The sequence below is a fragment of the Lacerta agilis genome, chromosome 7 (genome assembly GCF_009819535.1).
Source record: "Lacerta agilis isolate rLacAgi1 chromosome 7, rLacAgi1.pri, whole genome shotgun sequence".
Classification (NCBI taxonomy): Eukaryota; Metazoa; Chordata; class Lepidosauria; order Squamata; family Lacertidae; genus Lacerta; species Lacerta agilis.
This window is the reverse complement of record NC_046318.1, coordinates 10,940,284-10,961,840: the sequence shown is the minus strand read 5'-3', so window position 1 is coordinate 10,961,840 and position 21,557 is coordinate 10,940,284. Positions and strand designations below refer to the sequence as shown.

Below are 21,557 nucleotides of genomic sequence, written 5' to 3'. Positions count from 1 at the left end.
ATATATTGGTATAACGGCTTGATTTAATCAATGTGTATACAATTGCATGGCGAAATGCATGCATGCACACTTCAGAATTACAACGCCATGTGTAGTTCTTTCTTGTGCAGAAGAAATGGGGAGTTGGGAGGGAGCATGTTCCAAGTATCTGTGAATGGGGCTGCAGGGTTCACCAGGCTTACATGGAAACCATACATGACCATACCGGCAGTGTGCGGAAATGAAAGGTAGGGGCACAACAGAACACTGTCAATTTGCAGGACACACCCAATACAGAGGTACGCTACAGAGCCAAGGTCTGCCTTCTCTCCCTGATTCTGCCCTGCTTTTCACTTCTTCTCTCAGTAGACCCATCTACTGTAATCCCAGGGATCTCGATATTAGGAATATTTCACAAGGTCACCAGATGTATTATACACTATTGGTCTTACTCTGCTACAAAATGTCATGCAAGCCAATGTGCAGAAGGCTGATGGATCCATCATTTATCTTGGCTTGATTTCCAGAGGTCCTTGCCGTCTCCCCAAAATGGTTTTATCTTGGGGGAGGGGGGAATACACAGCGCAATTTTTTCTGTGTACTTACTAAGGTTAATCTCATTGGATTTATTTCAGATTACTTTCAAGTAAACATGTATGGGATTGTGCTATAAAATATTGTAGTAATAGAATAGATGTTAAAAAGCAGATCATGTTAATTTCCCATATAAAGCTTTCTATCTTTATTGTTTATTTGACTGACGTTTCCCAAAATCCTTGATTTTCTAAACACATTGAGAAATAATTAGCCTTTTTTTTTGCAAGTAGATTCTTCTTAATGGCAAAGCAGTTTGCATACTACTACAGTTTTGAGGCACCACCAGCAATTCCAGCATAACAGGGTTTTTTCTCCCCAAAATCCCCAGAACTTACTGTAAATGTGAATAGGTAAAACTGGAAGCATGTTGACAATGACTGCATTGAACAGGATCTTCTGGAGCAAGAATTTCTTATAGACTTTTCATATTGATGGTGATACTGCTGCATTTCCTTCCCTCGTTATTTTTTTTGTAAGAATCCTTAAAACTTCATCTCATTCTTATATTTTCTAATTCAACTTTTTCTTCTTCTTTCCACTTGCATCTCCTCCATTTTACAATTTCCCTCAGCCTCCCTTACGGTCTTGTCTACTGCAGACTGTGCCCATAAAGGCAAGAACTGTGGTCGTGTTATCATTTTTATGTACAGCGCTTAGCTTTTATAAATTGTTTTAACTGAAATATTTCTACCCAACCATACTTAAAGCCGAGGTAAATTCCATCATTCTTCAAAAACATATAAGCCCACTTCACCTCTCAAAGTGAATGCAGAAGTAATACTAGATATTATAAGATAGCATGGCAGAAAGAATTTACTGACTGCAAGAGCCATTCCAGTTCCAAAGGAGCCCAAAGGCTTGTCTAAATAAAGAATATTCTAAGTATAGTCAAAGTTTGCAATCCTGTGCACCTAGAAGTAAGGACCTATAGAATTTACCTCTGAGTAAACATCTGGAATTATGCTGAAAGACTAAATCTTTCAAGTGCTGGCTTATCTGATTTTCATTAAGTCATAAACTTTATAATATCACTGGTGGTGTTCCGCTACCACACAATCATAACTCACAGATACACTTCCAGAGGAATAAACAGGGAATTGTTAACGCTACATAGCACACGTTAATAAGGCTGCCATCGCTAGTATGGCAGCCAAGATAACTGGAGACAGTGATCATTGGCATGGTTCCTTGAACAGCAGTAATGTCAACAGCACCATATTGCAAGCACTAATGGATTGTCATAGTCTCTTCCATAGTACACAGACCTCTTTCACGTCAAAACTGGTTGTTTCATGCTTTCTTGAACAAGAGCTCCCTCTAAAGGAATAAAGAAAGTTCTGAAATCCCTTACACCGGCCATCTTACTTGATTTATGGAGTGGGGTGTTAGGGTTCTTCGTCACAATTGTTCCTTAATGGAATTCTGAGAGCCACCAAAGTGACAACCAATAAGGAAGGCAAGTCAAGGCCAGAGTTGGGAACCAGCTGTTATAGGACTCCAACCCCGATCTGCCCTATCCAGCATGACCAATGGGCAGGGTTGATTGAGCTAGAATCCAACCTTTGGAGGGTTACAAGTGCCCCCATCTTGGATCAAGACAATGGCAAAAGGATGCTCATTCTTGTTTCCAGGTGTGTGTTCCTGTGTATAACCTATCCAAGGCCATTGTCATGTGTCCTTGGATATAGCACAAGCCTTCCTTGCCCTCTATTTTTCCTTAATCCTAGGTTGATAGCTCAGTTGGTAGCACATGAGGCTCTTAAACTCAGGGTCATGGGTTTGAGCCTCATGTAGGGCAAAGATTCCTGCATTGCAGGGGGTTGGACTAGAGGACCCTCATGGTCCCTTCCAACTCTAAGGATTCTATGACCCACTCTTCTTCAACTGCTGCAAGAGTTGTGCAACACAGGGATTATGGATAGCTGCAGTGTTGGAGGTGGTGTCAGGTCTCAACAAAGACCTAGCTGTAAAAGTGCATGATCTTCAGAGAAATGGCTCATAAAATCATGGAGCATATACTTTCATTCATAGATAACCTCCATTACTGGAAAGTTACTGTTGGGAATTAGTTTTTTTTTTTTTTATTCTGCCAAGGTAATTTAAGATTGCAAATTCCTCCATCAACAGAAGCTGTCTGTTTTAAGTGGGGGTTGGGGTGTTCTCCAGTAGTCTGAAAAGTCACTTCTGAGCAGTTTCTCAATGGGGGTGTGAAACCGTGACCCAAGCAATTTAATATTTTTGCATCTCCCAATCAGCTGCAATAATTGTTAGCAGGTTAATTCACACTGCATTACATGATACTGTACAGTTCCCACTGGTGTAATCAAGGCGGGGAATGAATCAATAACTGGAATTAAAACTGCCCCGGGGGGGGGGGAGAACTAATGTAGAAAATTACCCTTTCAGTCGAATCAGTTAATGGTAATGGCACTGGTGTTCTGATTAATTGCTCTTCATTTTACCATCAAGCAAAACTGGAATCAATGCCACTGGGGCCAACTAGGAGCAACACCCAGCCCAAAGAGACGTTTTAACAAGTAGTGTGTTTGTGGTTTGCATTCATACAGGTGTGGATGTGCATCTGGATGCACATCCTTATGGTTGCAATGCTCACCTGGGACCATCCAGGCAAGACCCAAGAGCCATCTAGAATGCATCCTTTTAGATATAGCTGCAGAATGTGCATCCCCATCTGAGGCCACGGCCAAGTCTGCACACCTAGAGCCAAATAGGTATGTTTCTCTGGGTATGAGTTTCATGTGTTTCTACCGACCAAACACACCATTGGCTCCCTAGTTAATCTCGGCTTCTCTCTCCTTCTCTTGCATATTAAGCAATTTAAACCAAAGCTTGATCATTCAGCACAAAAATACTACAGAAACACCAACTGTGCTACACATTAGTAGCTGTTAAAAAGTGATCTACTTTGGAGTACAAACTGTAATGAAACAGCCAGCATAGTATATTCCCTTTTGTGTGGCCAGGCGGAGTCCCCCGAACCCCGGGCAGCCCCTGAGGGAAATAATGGCTGCTTCCCAGGTATGACTCAACTCCTATTGTGTGTACTGTATAATCCCTCCTTCTACCTGGCCAATCCCCCCAGCAACACCTCCCCAGCCGGGATTGGGCGGCTGCTGGAGTAGGTGATCCCAGGTGGCTACTCACAACCATGCAAAATGCGCACCCCATTTGATGTGGGGAACGATCATTGCGTGGCCAGTCAGAGTCCCCCGAACCCCAGGCAGCTCAAGGAAATAATGACACGTGACAACGTTCTATGGGATAAAATTGGCCACAACTTTATTAATATTCAGGTGTAGGGAGATCTTTGCTCAGGCATTGGGCATTTATCCTTCCCAGCCCCCCAGCCGGGGTTCTGGGTAATTTTAGGGTTATCCAGCATGTGTGCGGAGTGGGCTAGCTCTGGAGAACATATGTTCAAGCAGATAAACCGCCCCCCTGTTCACCGCCGCTGGAGGGGGAGGGCAATGACGACCCCTGGGCATATGGCCAATGCCTCCCCCCCCAATACCCCTTTAACGGGAACCCTGGTATCGTTGCTGCAATGGGGGCATGGGGTCACCACCCCACGCCCTCCCCATTTAGGAAGATGACTAAAGAATTCCTCCCAAGGCCTGCAACCGCCACCCGAGACCGCAAAAATTGCGGTCTCGCCAAGACTACCTACACCTGAACAGACGCTTCGCATTCTGCCATCCCGCTGGAGTAGGTGGAGACCACAGGTATCCAACCTGGGAAGGTGGTGCCAGACCCAACTGCCAGGAGCTGCACCATGATCCCAGGAGGCTACTCGCGACCACGCAAAATGTGCACCCCATTTGATGTGGGGAAAGGTCATTGTGAAGACCAACCCAAAATAAAAGCATTGTTGCCATCAGCGGGCTCAATTGCAAAGCAAAAATGAGCTCATTGTGTTTGCCAGTTGGGTGGCCATTTTCAACTCCTACTTACCTCTGCAGCAGCTCCCACACCAAATAAAGGGAACATAAAAAGGACCCCCTACTATAGATCAAATTAATCCTCCCAAAATACTTTGCTTCCCTATCAAAAACACATAATAACAGAATTTCATAAGTCATAGAGCTGAGCTCAAGGTCTGCCTGACAATGGTAAGTCTAATCTGAGCTGTATCAGCAGCAATGGAACCAACTAGGATCTTATAAATTTTATCCCCTGCTTTGGACTAATCGACTATACAGCCCCAGAACAGTTAATTCCCATCCAGCCTCCAGGTGTATCTTCACACATTACAAAAATAATGTACATGATGCACTTTTAAAATGATAATATTCCCAATATTCTCCATAAACAGAGAGCCACCCAAATGGCTTTGATTCCTTATTGTGTGTTCATGTAGTAAAAGAAAAAGGATACAACCCCTATATATTACAGGAAACATTAAATATAACACTATATTGTATACCGGTTAATAATTGCTTCCATTAAATTGATAAAGCTATTGTAGCATTAGTTCATTTCATGAAATTCCAGGGACACTGGCTTTGTGAGAGTTCTAACAGAATCCTTGTGGTTCAAGAACCTCACAGACTATTATTCCCACACTTCCTTCAGGAAAGCCACAATTGTATTATCACATTTGTTTTTTGGTGTTGAAGTGACCTGGTTTTCTTTAAAAGTTTCATAGGGTGGCTTTATAAGGGATCTGCATGCCCCCCTTAAAGCAAGTAGCTGTTACATATAGTTCTTACTAATATGGTATCTTTAAGAGGATTAAAATTCTCAAACTTCCATGCATCAAACATAAACGGCCCTTTAATACCAAATTCTAGGTTTAACACAATGTAAAGGTTTCTAAAGAGAAATTCTTTAGGAATTATAGAGGAAAGCCTTGATGTTGGAAACAGCTGAGCTTTTTTACACTGTAATACTGATGCTAACTTCCCAAACTTTCATTGTTTTTAATTTATAAAATGTTAAATTCCTCTGGAGATTTACTGGGTAAAGCAATAATGCCCTGAGCAGCAAAGGTCTGAATGAGAACATGCATCTGAATGAGGATGTTGCATACCCTCCAACATTTCTGATGAAAATAAGGACATCCTATTACTTTCAGGATGTGTATCCCCATCCACAGTCTGATGCAATCAGTTCCATAGAACTACATGTAAATGGAGCTGGGTTGAAGAGGCATTATCTGTGCCACTGTAGTACACAAAACCAGCTTGACTCACAGATATTGTCTTTGGTGTTGCAGTGGATTTCATTGTGATTCACATAAACTTAGAAGATGCATAGATACCAGCTATTTGCTTTGCTGAGTTCAAGCAAGTCTTAGCCAACCTTACTGTGCATACTGTGCATTAGTGAGCTCTTATACATCATTTGACTAAGTCAATGAAACACAACACTGTACCATGAACGGCGACATGCCTCTGCAGAAACAATGATCAGATATAAATGTTCTGATCCCTCTTATCTCCACAATAAAACAAAGCCTTCTCTTCCTTTTTCCCACCACTCTTCATCCATTGCTGCCCAATATACATTATATAAAAGTAAAGGGACCCCTGACCATTAGGTCCAGTCGCGGACGACTCTGGGGTTGCGGTGCTCATCTCGCTTTATTGGCTGAGGGAGCCAGCGTACAGCTTGCTGGCCAGCTTGTGGCCAGCATGACTAAGCCGCTTCTGGGGAACCACAGCAGCGCACGGAAATGCCGTTTACCTTCCTGCCAGAGCGGTACCTATTTATCTACTTGCACTTTGACGTGCTTTCGAACTGCTAGGTTGGCAGGAGCAGGGGCCAGACAACGGGAGCTCACCTCGTCACGGGGATTCGAACCACCGACCTTCTGATCTGCAAGCCCTAGGTGCTGTGGTTTAACCCATAGCACCACCCATGTCCCAATATACAATTATCAGATAAAATATTCTGGCAGTAATTGTGCTGATGGCACTTCTACAACAGTGTTCTACAACAAATAGTGTTCTACAACAGGTTGCCAGGTCATGTGACCAAGCTGAATCTGCTCAGAATGCAGCCTAAGTCCCTCCCCTCTGGACCTGCCCCTGCAACACCCAAGGAACCCTACCTTTGGGTGGACTTACACCACCCTCACCTCATCCAGCTGAGCAACTTATACCAGCATATCTCCAGCTCAGTCAGGGTTAGAGACTTAACAGATTCCTGGCTCAGCCAGAGTTAAGCCAGAGATCTGCTGCATACTAAACTGCTCGTCCTGCCAAATCTTTCCATAGTATTGCCTTCTTAATGCAGTTCAAGAGCATGTATGTTTACTTAGAAGTATCACTATAGTCAACAGGACTTTTCACAAATAAGTATGCATAGGTTGCATAGGATTGCACAGTCTTAGTCACCTCGAAAAAGAAAAGCTGTGCAACTGCTTTGTCAAGCCTCAAGTTCTGGATAAATGAGCACACTTGTCACTGAATTCATGTCATCCAGGGATTTCAAAAGGAAAAGAATAATGAAGAATAAGTAATTTTAATGGCAGTTCAGTCTGAAGGGGGCTGAAATCTGAAGAAAAATGAGGGCTGCAGGCTGGCAACACTTATTTATAGAACTCTCCAATGTATCATTCATCCACATTTTCAATCAGCTATGCAATTCAGAAGGAAAGTACAAAAAGGAATGACTATGATTTTGAATAATTTTACCAGGTTTACTAGGTTTAAAAAAGGGGGGGATCTATACTTAATTCCAACTCTATCCAGCACATTAAATAAAACAACCTGGCATAAATTCTCAACTGCCTAGAGTGACTATCCTAATTAAACCCAATATTTCTTCTTTGTTACTTTGCTTAATCTGTTGGTGTGTGCTGTTGTGGACAATGAGAGGAACAAACAGGGTAGGAAAGCAGAATTCTTCCATGGTGCAAATTGGCAAGCTCTCTTACTCAAATGAAACTATCTGGAGCAAACAGCCTTTTGATAAAATAAAATAAAAAAGATTGTAGGCCCCATGCAATAGTAACTGGTCATTATGTGAAATAAAGTTTTTCTAAGGTTCAATGGTGCTGGAGGAGACTCTTGAGAGTCCCATGGACTGCAAAGAGATCAAACATATCCATCCTTAAAGAAATCAGCCCTGAGTGCTCACTGGAAGGACAGATCCCAAAGTTGAGGCTCCAATACTTTGGCCACCTCATGAGAAGAGAAGACTCCCTGGAAAAGACCCTGATGTTGGGAAAGATGGAGGGCACAAGGAGAACGGGACGACAGAGGATGAGATGGTTGGACAGTGTTCTCGAAGCGACTGGCATGAGTTTGGCTTAACATTTGGGAGGCAGTAGGGGTGCCTGGCGTGCTCTGGTCCATGGGGTCATGAAGAGTCGGACACGACTGAACGACTGAACAACAACAACAAGGTTCAATAATTTGCATTCAGTTATGTTTAATGAATAACACATTGGCAGTGGCTCTTAGTGCCATGTGAGTTGCTTTTTGGTGTCCTTAAAAACTAATACATGTACTGGTTCACCAAATTTCCCACCTAATTGCCCAACTATGTAGGCCTTCTAGGTCTAAGCCATGTGAAGAAGGCTGTAAAAGCTCATTTTTAAAATGCATTCAAGCCTGGGTACTATACATACTGAAACTATTGATTTCAAATGGGACTTAGGCACTGCTAACTCTCCAAAGGATAAGGCAGCACAACCTTTTTTTTTGTTTTTTTGTTCCAATATCCTCTTTGTGGTGAGCAAAAAATGATGAGAGGCCTGATTTCCACAAATCATTTTTTTCCAGCTATTTTCTTCTTCCAGTCTCACAAGATAAAGTTGTTTAGGTACCATACCGATAGAAGCTCCATTGATGCAAGAGCATTGTATTGGTGCTCTTTGTGATCAAAGGAAAAAATAGTGATTTTTTTTTCCCCTGCAGTGATGGCAAGTCTTTCTGGGACTTTATTTTCTAGTGGAAAGAAAAGTTTGACTCTAAATCTTAAATTTTAATTTTAAATATGTTGAATTACGTAACATAGAAGAGATACAAAGAAGAAGAGAAGCCAAATACAATGAAGAAATACTTCTTTCAATGTAATTTAATTTAATTCTCGTGAAACTGAGAAACAAATCACTCCAGCTAAATCAGAAGTCCGGAACACAATTCTGGAAATCTACCCTGCAATGGAGTGTATAAGCGAATGCTGATTTTCTTTCATTAATTTGGCAAAAATAGTCCATAGTACATATATTATTAAATATTGATAACAGTACTCTTATTACCTAGATGACATGAAATAAGGCTTCCGAATTAATTCAGAGATTTTCAGCATTCTCATTCTTACTAAACTGTTTGTCTTTTACCCATCAGTTTTGAGCACAGATCTTCCATGAACTTTAAACTTTATTTCATTTTGGATAAATCCAGAATACAAGCCCCCACTTCCCTTTACTCTCCCAGCACTATACATTTTCCCCAGACAAAAATCAAAGACATACCTTTACCCAACTGGAAGTAACACATTGGATGAATTTGACTGGTATACTAAACGCAAGCCATCCAATTAATCTGGTTTACATGTCCTGAAAATTATAGATGGCTTAGAACTTTGAAAATACACTTAAAACTATCAAAAATAGCTGTAGTTTAAAATATTTGTCTCCACATTATTAAAGCTATTGTTAAATTATATTTTTATAAATGCCGAGTACAAATAGATAAAAAGTGATAAATCATGGTATAAAAAGAAAGAGACCCTTTTCAGGAAAATGTATTTGCAATTCAACTGATCATATAAAAGCATAAATTAAAAAAAGTTTATATATTTTTATGTGCTATGGTTTCACCTTTCATTGTAACTACATTCCAGAATACTGCAAGAGAGGTCAGGGCACATTGTTCTTGTGCATGTAGCACAGTGACCATAACTTTTACACTGAAGTCACTCTCATAACAACCTCTCCAGAGCTGTTGTCATCTGATGAATCCTCCTGAGGTCGCATTCGACTGAAGAGATGTAACAAAACATAGCCACACTGAAATCTTGGTGAGGTTAACTGTGTCGGATGAACTAAACTTCTGTTTCTAAATGCATTTAGTGGTAACCACAAAGTCCTAGATGTTGTGGATTCTCCTTGGTTGCTCTCTTCTATGTCTGTAGCTTTATCATAATTTAATACATCCCAGTGCAGATTGACAGCCCGCCAACGCTTAAATACTCTGCAAACTGAGGCCCCTTCATGCACAATAAGTCCTGAAAGTAAAAGAAACAAATTATTCAAGCCCTCAGTTCTTCATACTGAGCACATTTATTTGTTAAATAAGTGGCATTAGAATTGAATTAGTACCCTGAGCCAAAGCACAGGTAAACCAAAGTAGCTGAGTTACAGGTGGCCAGGACCCATTTATATATGCTGTAATAAACTGATATGCATCCAGGCATTTTATTTTATTTTTATTGCTGTTCTAAGCAAGAAAAAATGATGGTTTTTAAACTTTTACTACCATAAATGTTTCATTTGTTTGTTGAATCAGTATAAGTTGGTGACACAGCACATACATTGTAAATCTAATCAATTACATTATAAATCTGATCAATTATATAATTATATAATTTATTAAAGGCCAGCCTTTAAAGAAAGAAAGCTAAATATAAACAACTGTGACTTTTTGTCTTAAGAATTATCTTGTTGGATTATACCATCTGGTATATGTAGTTCAGCAATGTGCATACATGCATGTATTGTGTGTGTACATATACAATTAATTGATGCAGTGTGAGACTCAGTCACACTGCAACAGCAAAGTATGCTAACCCTGCAGGTGCTAATATAAAACCTGTAGCTACAACTGAGCCATAATTAAGCACTTTTAACCACTATTAATTTGTTACTTGCATCCCACCTTTCTGTTCATCAAGTTCCCCCAAGGTGGTTAGCAACAATATAAAGCAGAACAAATAGAACAAATTAAAATGATTACACACACACACACACACACACACACACACAAAAGCAAATTTTAAAAATGCAACAGGGACATCAGCAGACAACAAAATCAAGGACATGTTCAAGTTTCATTGAGGCCAAACACCTTCTAAAAACCCCAATGTTTTCACTGTGCATCAAAAATGAAACAAAGAGAGAACTAAATGGGTTACTTATGGGACAGTATCAGCCAGGATACCACCACTGAAACCACTCTAGTGACCACCTGCCATACCTCAGACAGTGGGGGTAGGGATAAAAAACAGAGCCTTAAATGATTATTTGGGTAAGCAGGTGGGTTCATATAGCAGGATGCTTCAAGGTTATAATATTCAGAGTAAAAACAGTACTTTGAATTGGGCTTGAAAACAAAATGAAAATCAGTGGAGATGATGTAATAAATACTGGAGCTATATGCTCCTTGCGTCATGTCCCAATCCCTTTGATATGCCGGGCTTTGTGTACAAATAACTGCTGTTGAGCAATTTTAAAATCTTTGCTTTATTTATTGTTGGTTAAAAACTTTACACTTGAGAACTTTGCTGATGTATGATTTCTACTTTCTGAAGAAACAGACATACATTTATATATGTAAGAAAAAAGCATACTCCAAATTATTTCTTAACACCTTTAACAAAATGAATGAATGATTTCATTTTTTGACCTTACCTATGCACACCAGATCCATAAAACCATACATTCCATAGCAGATTTGAAAAAGGATATCTTTTCTTTGCCATACTGCATAAGGACTGAAGGCTGACCACAGAAGCCAAGTTACACTTGCTACTAAGAACAGTGATCCCAACATTACAGCAATCATCTGCACTTTCTCAACCAGAGTTACAGTAATGCTTTGCCACTAGAAGGAAGAAGACATAATAAGGTATATTGTCTGTTATGACAACCCATGATACATGTGCAATAGGCTCCTCTATCATTAAATCTGCTTAAACTTGAAGAAGTTTAAATAACAGCTAGGAGTGTCACACAGAAATGACATGCTGCTTAGAAATGACAGTTAAATCATTGGTGCAAATATAAAACCATGTGAACACTATAATTAATATTTATAAAAAATATATATCACTATTCATAAAAAATTGGTGCCATTTACAAGAATTATACAATAAAAACCACATAACAATGTTGAAATCAGAAATTGCCCAACAAATTTGGGAAAATATATTCCTAATTTCCTACATAAACTTTATATGTACAATACTTAACAGTGTAATTCTATACACTGAAGAAGAAGAATGAAAACTTCCACTGTTTTCAATGAGACTTAATCCTAGGAAAGTAGGTATACGATTGAAGATTATCTCTACCATGGAAATCAAAATAACTTTAAAAGTATTTGACTTAAGCTGAGTCAATAGACGGACATGACTATACTTGAAAAATGTCTCCAGGAAAATCCTGCTACATAAAACAATGTTGTTTGTGCAATAAGAGAGAGAAAGAAAAACCAACATATGCTCATGTGGAAAATAATTTTATCCTTCCAAAATGCTCTTTTTAAAAATGTAGAACCCAACATTATTTTTGATGAAGGAAAAGAACAATGCTCAGCCAAAATAATTTTTTAAGCTTGTCAGCTTCGGCTATTTAGTAAAACCTCTGAAGAAAAAACAGTGAGAGAAGCTATCAAATTACAAGCATTTTGGTTATAGCTATTTCCTCACATTTATCAAAGAAAGACAGAACCACATTCATCACTACAATGGCTACATCTCAAGTTCATAACCATATGAACATTTCATATGTTGCTTCAATGAATTTTTTTTAAAAAAAAATTTAATGTATAAAAAGTATGTGCTAGAATAATACATAAAAGTATTGTTCTATTCTTACCAGTGTACTGGTATTAGTATATAACCATGCAGTTGTGGGAGACTTAAATGTATAAAATAATGGCAGCAGTATTAGCCCATAAGAGAAATCCTGGAACCACATTAGGACAATGCCTTTATTACAACAAAATAAAAACAAAAACACAAAATAGTGTGCAAACTTTTAGGTTCTCCCAAGCTCTTCAACATCTAGCCTGATGATTAGAATTGGAAAACGTGAAAGCTTGCACACTATTTTTTGTCATTTTCAGTTTTTCTGGTTACAGAAAAGTTTCCCTGGAAATAAAATTGGTTTCAATTACCACAAGCTGTACCTCCCCTTTGTCCCAGTAGGCAACAGTCACCATTGCTCTCTACTTCAGTTAGAGATTATACCAGGGCCAGCCCCAGACATTTTGGCACATGAGGCAGACCGCAAAATGTTCCCCTCCCCACCAGGGAAGAAGGGGTGAGTGAAGATGTACATCAGGAACAAGGGGAGAACAAAGATCTACAATGGGAGCAAGGGCAGGAGGAGACCAGCAGCACCTCCTATTCACCAAGGGGCCACTGTAGAGCTGGCACTGGGGGCAGCTGCTGAGGAGGATGCAGATCCAACACAGCTATCACTGCCACTGTGGCAACAGCAGCAGCGGGCAATGTATTCCTTGGAGGCCGGATCTGTTGCCCCTGTGGATCCTCCCTCCCAGTGTGGTCACCTCACCTCGCCTCATGGATGGGCTGGTCCTGGATTATGCCCTATGTAAGCAATTGAGATAATGGAAAGAGGAATTGTTGGCAGCCAATAAGCATGGATCAACCCTGTTTGTCTAACAGAATATACACCAAAACAGTTTTTTCCTCCAAGTTATTAGCACTTTGGACCAGGGTGCATAACCATGTGGGCCAGGAAACCAGGGTAGGAGTCGCAAGAAGTAGAAGAAAGAGGGATGACAGCAGATGAAATAAGCCCTGTGACCTTGACATAGTGAGGTGTTAGCAACTCGTGGTAGGAGATCCTTGCAAAGGACCACTCTGGGAGACAATATGACTAGAACGTTCATGTGATCTTAACGGAATTGTGCCTAGAGATTCTATGCCAGATAAGAGAATTACTACTGACATTAAATATTTCTATGTGTCAGGACAAAGAGAAGCATGACTTGTCAGGGGAATGCTGTTGGGTGAGAGCATCCCCCCTCCCAAACTGAATGAGACATAATACAGTCTAATCCTCTTAGGTGGTCTGGAAATCTAGTAATACAACATGTGAGGGGTGCCATGAGAGCCAATGTGCTATCTCTGCCCCCTATCGTATTGCTCTCTATGAGTTGAAGGGTCCCTGTTCCTACTCATGTATGCTCTTTGTGGAATATAGGACCCTGCTTCAGACAGCTGCCCTTCAACTCATGAAGGGCAATGAGGCAGAACTAGCACATTCATTTCCTCATCCCCTTCCCCATCCAACCAATGTGTTATAGTCCCAGATTTCCAGAATCCCTAAAAAAGGCTTTAGATCAATTCACAAGGGTGGGGAGTAGTGGGGAAAGTGTGTGCTAATAGTTTGTAATTTAATCTGTATGGGGAAATATGTATGTTTTGATAGTGGTGCTGAAAAAACATATGTTTTGATAACATCCTACAGCAAAGAGGTAGAATGAACAGAAATAAAGGTCTTGCATATTTTACACATTGTAGCTGCCAAGCTCTTTATGTATTTGGGAACAACAGAGTGAAGACAAAAACTGTTCCAATACTAAATGATAAAATATTACAAAGCCTATTGGGAAGAGTGAACTATTATGCCCTATTCTACCCAGGTGAGTAAAATTCCATTCATCACTGAAGAGAGGTAGGAAACATTCTCTTCTGGACAGCCTACTGTGGGCCATATGTCAGTGGCAGGTGGAGCCAGAAACAAAAGTGAACATGGTAACAGGCAGAGCCATTAATATGAATGCTGCTTCTGTAGACTAGTTTCTACACACATTCTCACACCCTTCTGAATCCTCCATCCAGGCAAACAAGCAAGATTATCAGCCGAGCAAAAAAAACTCCAAGAGGGTACAAAGCAAAGCTTGGGGTGGTATGGCCAGTGAGAGGGGGTGTGTGGCAAGGGAGTGGGGCTGTGGAGATTGTCCTGAGTGCCAGACAGAGAGGCCTGAAAGGCTTAATTCACCCCACAGCCTAAGCTTCTCCATCCCTGGTCTTAGTGATTTAACTAAATACTGTAAAGGAAGTGGCAGGTTTTCTGTCAGATTTGACCTACAGGGTTAAACAGAATTTCCATATTTAAGAAAGCTAGCAATTTTAGAAATAGGGCTAAAAATGCATTTTTAAAATTCTAGTCCAACTCTATTCTAATTGCAAAATTTGGTCTCTACATTGGGTGGGAACTCCATCAGTGGAAACCCTGTGCAAGGACTTCTGCTTGTACAACAGCACTTCCCCCCTTCCCCTGTGTGCCCCCCCACCAGAGGCATCCTGGACTAGTCCAAAATTTGGTGTGCACACCCCTCCCAGCCCCTGAGCTGTGCTGGTGTTTTTTAGGAGGCGCAATGGCTCCAACAGTAGAGTGGATTAATACATTGGGTTTGCAAAATCCCAGTGCAAATGGCAGCTTCAGTGGAGGAATTTTCATCAGAATCACAGCATTAGAAGAATGCGCAAAGGCACATTTAACATCATGTCTACAAAAATATGGCACACTGATATCAACCCTTGTACCTTGGACAATGTAAAGGGGCATAAATCTGGCAAAATTGTCCCTTAACTTAATTTCTCAGGATAATCTTCACTATATCATTTCAAATTGAACGTTACTGATTTAGGGATTTGGCACTTATTAAAGCACTGCCAGGTAGAATTTAATTTCTGGAGCAATCCTATGTTGTCAAGCGAATTTAAGCAGAACCTGTGTGTTATGATAACGACAAGGGGCACGGGTGGTGCTGTGGATTAAACCACAGAGCCTAGGACTTGCTGATCAGAAGGTTGGCAGTTCAAATCCCCGTGATGGGGTGAGCTCTCGTTGCTCGGTCCCTGCTCCTGCCAACGTAGCAGTTTGAAAGCATGAAGGGCAATTAGATAAACAGGTACCGCTCCGGTGGGAAGGTAAACGGAGTTTCTGTGTGCTGCTCTGGTTTGCCAGAAGTGGCTTAGTCATGCTGGCCACATGACCTGGAAGCTGTACGCTGGCTCCCTCAGCCAGTAAAGCGAGATGAGCGTCGCAACCCCAGAGTCATCTGCGACTGGACTTAACCCTTTACCTTTATGATAAGGACATGCAGACTCAGTGAATGGAGATCAGTTAATAAAATGATGAATAAACCAAAGTATAAAAAATTGTTACTGTATTCATACAGTCTATATGATTACTGGAATTTTAAAATGTTACCTGACAAGGCCTTTTCATTTTAATTGCTATAACATGGTATCTGTAACAGCAGAGTTCACAAGTCCAGGACCCTCTTTCACTAATCCATTTCAATAGGCAAAGTTGATGTGTATACCGAACTGACCCATCACATCGACAGGGATTTAACAATTCACCCTAGGAAAAATAACAAATAGTGTTAAATGTCATAATAAATATAATATTAAGCTTCCAAATCCTTGAACAGTGTCTCTTAAAATCAGTTTGCTGGCTTTTTTTAAAGTATATTAGCTGGAATAACCTCCCCTGGCACTAATGTTTATTTCGGAAATATTATTCAATATTCTCCCATCCCAGGGTCACAAAAAAGAAGAGAAGAAACATAAATATGGACAAATTAACTCTCTGGGCAAAGAGCAATACTATTTGTATTGTATTTGCAATAAATGTTCATTTGCAATTTCTGAATTTTTTGTACTCTATACTAATAAAAAATGCATGACATCCAAGGGACCTTAATATTTTAAGGCGTTTTATATAGTGCATTCAATCATTTTAGAGCAATAAAGTATGGTGGCATTTATTCTGGTGGCATCTGCATTTTTTGTCATGAGAGTGCACAGGCCACAGCTGTAATATATATGATGAGCTCTGAAACTGGCTTGCCAGTGAGCATTAATGGTGAATGTGGCATCTAATAATGTCTCCTGCAGCTTAACAAGTCTCAAATCTAAACATGCATCTTAAAATAATGCAAATTTTGAGATCTTTTATATTTCTAGAAAACCTAAGCATATGTAGGTAATATCTGAGTACAGATTTCAACATTCACTGAGTAAGTCTTTGTCATTTAGTGGTTCATCAGCCTCTTTCCTTGGCCTGAGGTCCATGCCTCCCTTCTTGTATAGAATTAATCCTTTCCCCAATGCCTTTCCAAAAATCCTAAAGCTTCTTTCCCACTGCTTCACAAAAACTTAAAATTCCAAAGAGTAAAACTAATTATGCCACTATACAAAAAGTGTAGAACATGCCAATAAACCATTACTAGACTTATCTAATTTACATAATCACATATTCTGTACCGCTACAATGCAGAATTCCAGAGCATCAAATCAGACTATGTTGGGGTTTTGCCATACACTTACAAAGAAACGTGTCACATTGTTCATGCCTCTTTAATACACAAATTCAGATAAACAATCACCCGCAACAGATCAATATCATCCAACACACATCCTGTTGAAGTAGCTCTTTACTGTAGTTTGGAGAAAGCAAGGCTCTTGACAGGGTCAGAGAGATAAACAACTACCTGACATTTAGAAAATACCTGAAGGCAGCCCTGTTTAGGGAAGTTTTTAATCTGTGACTTTGTATTGTATTTTAATATTTGTTGGAAGCTGCCCAGAGTGGCCGGGGAGACCCAGCCAGATGGGCGGGGTACAAATAATAAATTATTATTATTATATTGACATTCACTGCAAAAACTTTGGAAGAAATTCAGTTGCTATCTGCAATCAGTTTTCACTGCATAGAAACTTTGGGCCCATTAATTTAGACAGCATAGTGAACCACCAAGTGAGCCATAAGGTATCAAACCCATGAAATTGTCACCTGATGAGCCAGCACTGAGGCTGTAATGACAGATTTAAGAATTACCACTAATTTGGTAGAATAGGCAAGGGAACCAAGTGGGGGAATACAGAGCTATGTCAATAAAATATGGAAAGGTAAAAAATGGAAGAGGTAGGGACCATGTAAACTACTGTATGACTGGGAGATATTTGGCTAGCAATTTGAGATTTCTACGAATGATTTAGGACAGCCTTCCCCAACCTGGTGCCCTCCAGATGTTTTGGATTCCAATTCCCACAATACTTGATCATTGGGCCATGCTGGCTGGGGCTGGTGGTAAAAGGTAAAGGTAAAGGACCCCTGACAGTTAAGTCCAGTTGCGAATGATTCTGGGGTTGCGGTGCTCATCTCGCATTACTGGCCGAGGGAGCCGACGTTTGTCTGCAGACAGTTTTTCCGGGTCATGTGGCCAGCATGACTAAGCCATTTCTGGTGAAACCAGAGCAGCACACGGAAACGCCATTTACCTTCCTGCTGGAGCGGTACCTATTTATCTACTTGCACTTTGACATGCTTTCAAACTGCTAGGTTGGCAGGAGCAGGGGCCACACAACGGGAGATCACGCCATCGTGGGGATTTGAACCGCCAACCTTCCGATCAGCAAGCAAGGGTTACTGGAAACAACAAGTTGAGCACAATGTGTCAACAGTGGGGTATAGTGACAAAATAACAATGCCACTGATAACAGGAAAATATTATTTGTCACAATACATATAAAAATGGAAAAGAGATTACTAAAGGTTGGAGGAGAAGAGCATGGTTACCTTTGACAAAACTAGATAGGATGTGGAAGGAAATAGATATCCTATAAATGGCCTTCTCTGAAGGTTTTTGAGAATAGACTAGGCATAATCTACTGAGAATGCTTTAAGTATATGACATCCTGGTTTAGGGCATACTGTTGAGTCAGATAACTTCTCTCTCAGCAAATTACCAAGCAGAACAGAAAGATAGTTAATACCAGACTATGTAGAAAAACAAGTCACATTGTTGATAGGTGAAGTTGAGCAGGGAGACATACATACATCCTTGTGCAGAGCTATACATATCAAACTGCATACAGTGTTCTATGGACTGGAGGAAATTAATATTTAATTGATTTTTTAAAAAATCCCTTTCTTATAAGTCTCAGTCTCTTGCCTGGCTCCAGAAAAACACATTCACGTATATATGAGGTTGGCAGTGAGCAAAAAAATGAGATTGAGGGCTAATATTAATGTAAAATCAAAGAATCATAGAATTGTAGAGGTGGAAGGGGCCATGAGGATCATCTAGTCCAGTCCTCTGCAATGCAGGAATCTTGAAGATGTACTGCTGCTTGTTGAGGTTTGAGAACCATGCTTCCCTTCATGTGCCTTGTAATTTCCTACCGTTTGACAGTTCCACAGGAAAAGTTATCACACTACCTACAAAACGGCATGATGCGTATCTATCAACTGCAGTAATAAGCACATGTTACCATCTAACAACCCAGCTCCACCCACTTAATATTGTGGGTGATAGATACACCGCTGTGCTTGCCAATAGCTTTAGTTTCTGTTTTCAAATACATATTTATCCCCACTAGACTATTCATCAGTATTCCGCATTCTCTACCACCTGCACTTTTACATCTAAAAATGACCAGTGCGTCTACTGCTTATAAACACTGGTTAGATGTACATGGCTCCACACAACTTCTCTGCATAATGCCACACGCAGGAATTGGCAATTAAGTTACGACATACTTATGATTTAATAATAAATAACCTTTATCTATATTTGCTCCCACCAAGCCTAGTGGGGGCATGACTACTTAGCTTCCTTGTCACAGTGGGTGGCACGGTTAAGTCTGAGGATCTCTCATGCTTAAAATTTATAAACAAGCAAGCAAATAAATAAAACAATTATCCGTATCTGCTCCCATCAAGCCTAGAAGAGGCAAGTCCATTCCGCTTCCTTGCCACAGTGGGTGGGGCAGTTAGGTCCGTGGATCTCAGTTTAATCATAAATAAACAAATATCTGTATCTGCTCCCACCGAGCCCCAAAGGGGCATGACCACTCCACTTCCTTGCCATAGTGGGTGGGGCAGTTAAGTCTGCGGATCTCACACTTACAATTTAATAGTAAATAAGGGTGAAAGAGGAGAGCGCAAAATATGTTCTGAAGCTAAACATAAAAAAACTAATATCATGGCCACTGGTCCCATCACCTCCTGGCAAATAGAAGGGGACGAAATGGAGGCAGTGAGAGATTTTACTTTCTTGGGTTCAATGATCACTGCAGGTGGTAACAGCAGTCACAAAATTAAAAGATGCCTGCTTCTTGGGAGGAAAGCAATGACAAACCTAGACAGCATCTTAAAAAGCAGAGACATCACCTTGCCGACAAAGGTCCATATAGTTAAAGCTATGGTTTTCCCAGTAGTGATGTATGGAAGTGAGAGCTGGACCATAAAGAAGAATTGATGCTTTTGAATTATGGTGCTGGAGAAGACTCTTGAGAGTCCCATGGACTGCAAGAAGATCAAACCTATCCATTCTGAAGGAAATCAGCCCTGGGTGCTCACTGGAAGGACAGATCCTGAAGCTGAGGCTCCAGTACTTTGGCCCCCTCATGAGAAGAGAAGACTCCCTAGAAAAGACCCTGGTGTTGGGAAAGATTGAGGGCACAAGGAGAAGGGGGCGACAGAGGATGAGATGGTTGGAAGTGTTCTCGAAGCTACCAACATGAGTCTGACCAAACTGCGGAAGGCAGTGGAAGACAGGCGTGCCTGGCCTGCTCTCTGATCCATGGGGTCACGAAGAGTGGACACGACTGAACGACAACAAAATAAATATCTGTATCTGCTCCCACCGAGCCCTGAAAGGCATGGCAACTCCGTTTCCTAAGTCAATGGGATCACCTCGGCGCCCCACTCCCCAACCACCGCTCCGGTACTGTTGCTATTCCAGCAAAGCGAGAAGCGGGATCCCCGCTTCCTCGTTGGCGCCGCCGTGCTTTCCCTGCGGCGGCCGGCGCTGTCCGCGGTGCTGACGGCCGCCCTCGCCTGCCGGGCGTTCGAGAGCCACGTGCGCGCGACTCCCTCCTTCCGTGCCCCCCCGCCCTCCTACCCGCGTCGTATCATTTTAACGAAGGTGTGTGTGTGGGGGGGGTGGGGGGGTTCCAAGTCTCCCTCTCTCTCTCTGCGCCCCTCCGCTCCCGCCTCAGCGCTCACCTGCTCGGCGCCCTGGAAGCAGATCTTGCAGATGGGGCCGGCGCCGACCCCGCCGCCATCCCCGCTGCTGTTGCTACACACCGAGCGCGTCTCGGGCTTCTCGCCCCGGACGGCCCCGCTGGCGGCGGCCGTTACCTCAGGAGCCGGCGGAGGAGGAGGAGGAGGAGGCGTCGCCGTCGCCTCCGAGCGCGGGGCGGGGCCCTTCGGCGGCTCGCCGGGGCTGCCGCCACCGCCTCTGCTGCTCCCCGCGCCGTTGCTCATGGGGGGACCCCTCACAGACGCCCGTAGGTGCGCGCGCGCGCGCGCGGGCGTCCCCCCTCCCCCACACGCCCAGTTTCGCCCCCTCCCCCTCTGCGGAGGGGAGAGAAGGGCTGGAGACGGGCACGAGCCTCCCGCCTGGCTGGCTGGAGAGCGAGGGGAGCGGTGGCCGCGTGCCGAGCCGCCGCCGCCGCCTCCTCCTCCCCGCGCGCGCACCCCCCCTCCCGCGTAGGCTCAGTGCCGGCGCGCGACTCCCCTCCGCATCTGACGCCTCCGAACGCGGCGGCGAGAGAAACCGTTGGGAGACCGTTAGCGGGCGCGAGCCCAGGTGGGGTACGGGGGGGGAGGGGCGTGGGGATGGGGAAAAGCGCGCCAAAGAAGACGCGCGCCTCCTCACTCGCGGAACCGCCGCCAACTCTCCCACCGCATAATGAAGCCGGGCACACGCACTCTGCCGCCCCCCACCCACCCACCCCCCAAAACAGTGACTGGCGACGTCCGTCAGCCATCCGCCCTCCCTTCCCCGTCGACATAGTTGCCTGGCTACCTTTCCCCTCACCTCACAAAGGGGCCAAATGTAACTACCCATGCATGTCCTCTTCTTGGGGTCACGTGGTGGATTGCCTCATGTTTCCTTCGATGGACCTGTTTCGCTTCGAAGTCGTTGAAATTCTACTCAATATTGATCCAGAGTAGATTCCAATGTAAAAACTGGAAACATCGTTGCAGGATTCCCCCCCAAAAATTG

The 21,557-nt window shown here is 42.3% G+C and overlaps 1 protein-coding gene across 1 annotated transcript; it reads right to left on the bottom strand.

Moving 5' to 3' along the window:
* Positions 1-8,607: 8,607 nt before the first annotated feature.
* MARCHF11 (membrane associated ring-CH-type finger 11) lies at positions 8,608-20,812 on the bottom strand. Its single transcript, XM_033154510.1, has 4 exons — positions 20,552-20,812; positions 15,743-15,898; positions 11,180-11,372; positions 8,608-9,777 (listed from the first exon to the last, which is right to left on the bottom strand). Exons 1-4 carry the CDS (start codon positions 20,810-20,812, stop codon positions 9,455-9,457), a joined length of 933 nt encoding a protein of 310 aa, XP_033010401.1. The 3' UTR covers positions 8,608-9,454.
* Between the last annotated feature and the right edge of the window lie 745 nt (positions 20,813-21,557).

What these genes read in the sequence shown, in the direction of transcription:
- MARCHF11 (XM_033154510.1), bottom strand. Translation starts at nt 20,812, where the DNA reads ATGAGCAACGGCGCGGGGAGCAGCAGAGGCGGTGGCGGCAGCCCCGGC. An exon ending in GCTTCCAGGGCGCCGAGCAG is followed by an intron (nt 15,899 to 20,551) that starts GTGAGCGCTGAG and finishes TATTTTTCCTAG; the next exon opens with GGTGAATTGTTAAATCCCTG. An exon ending in AAATGAAAAGGCCTTGTCAG is followed by an intron (nt 11,373 to 15,742) that starts GTAACATTTTAA and finishes TCTTCCTTCTAG; the next exon opens with TGGCAAAGCATTACTGTAAC.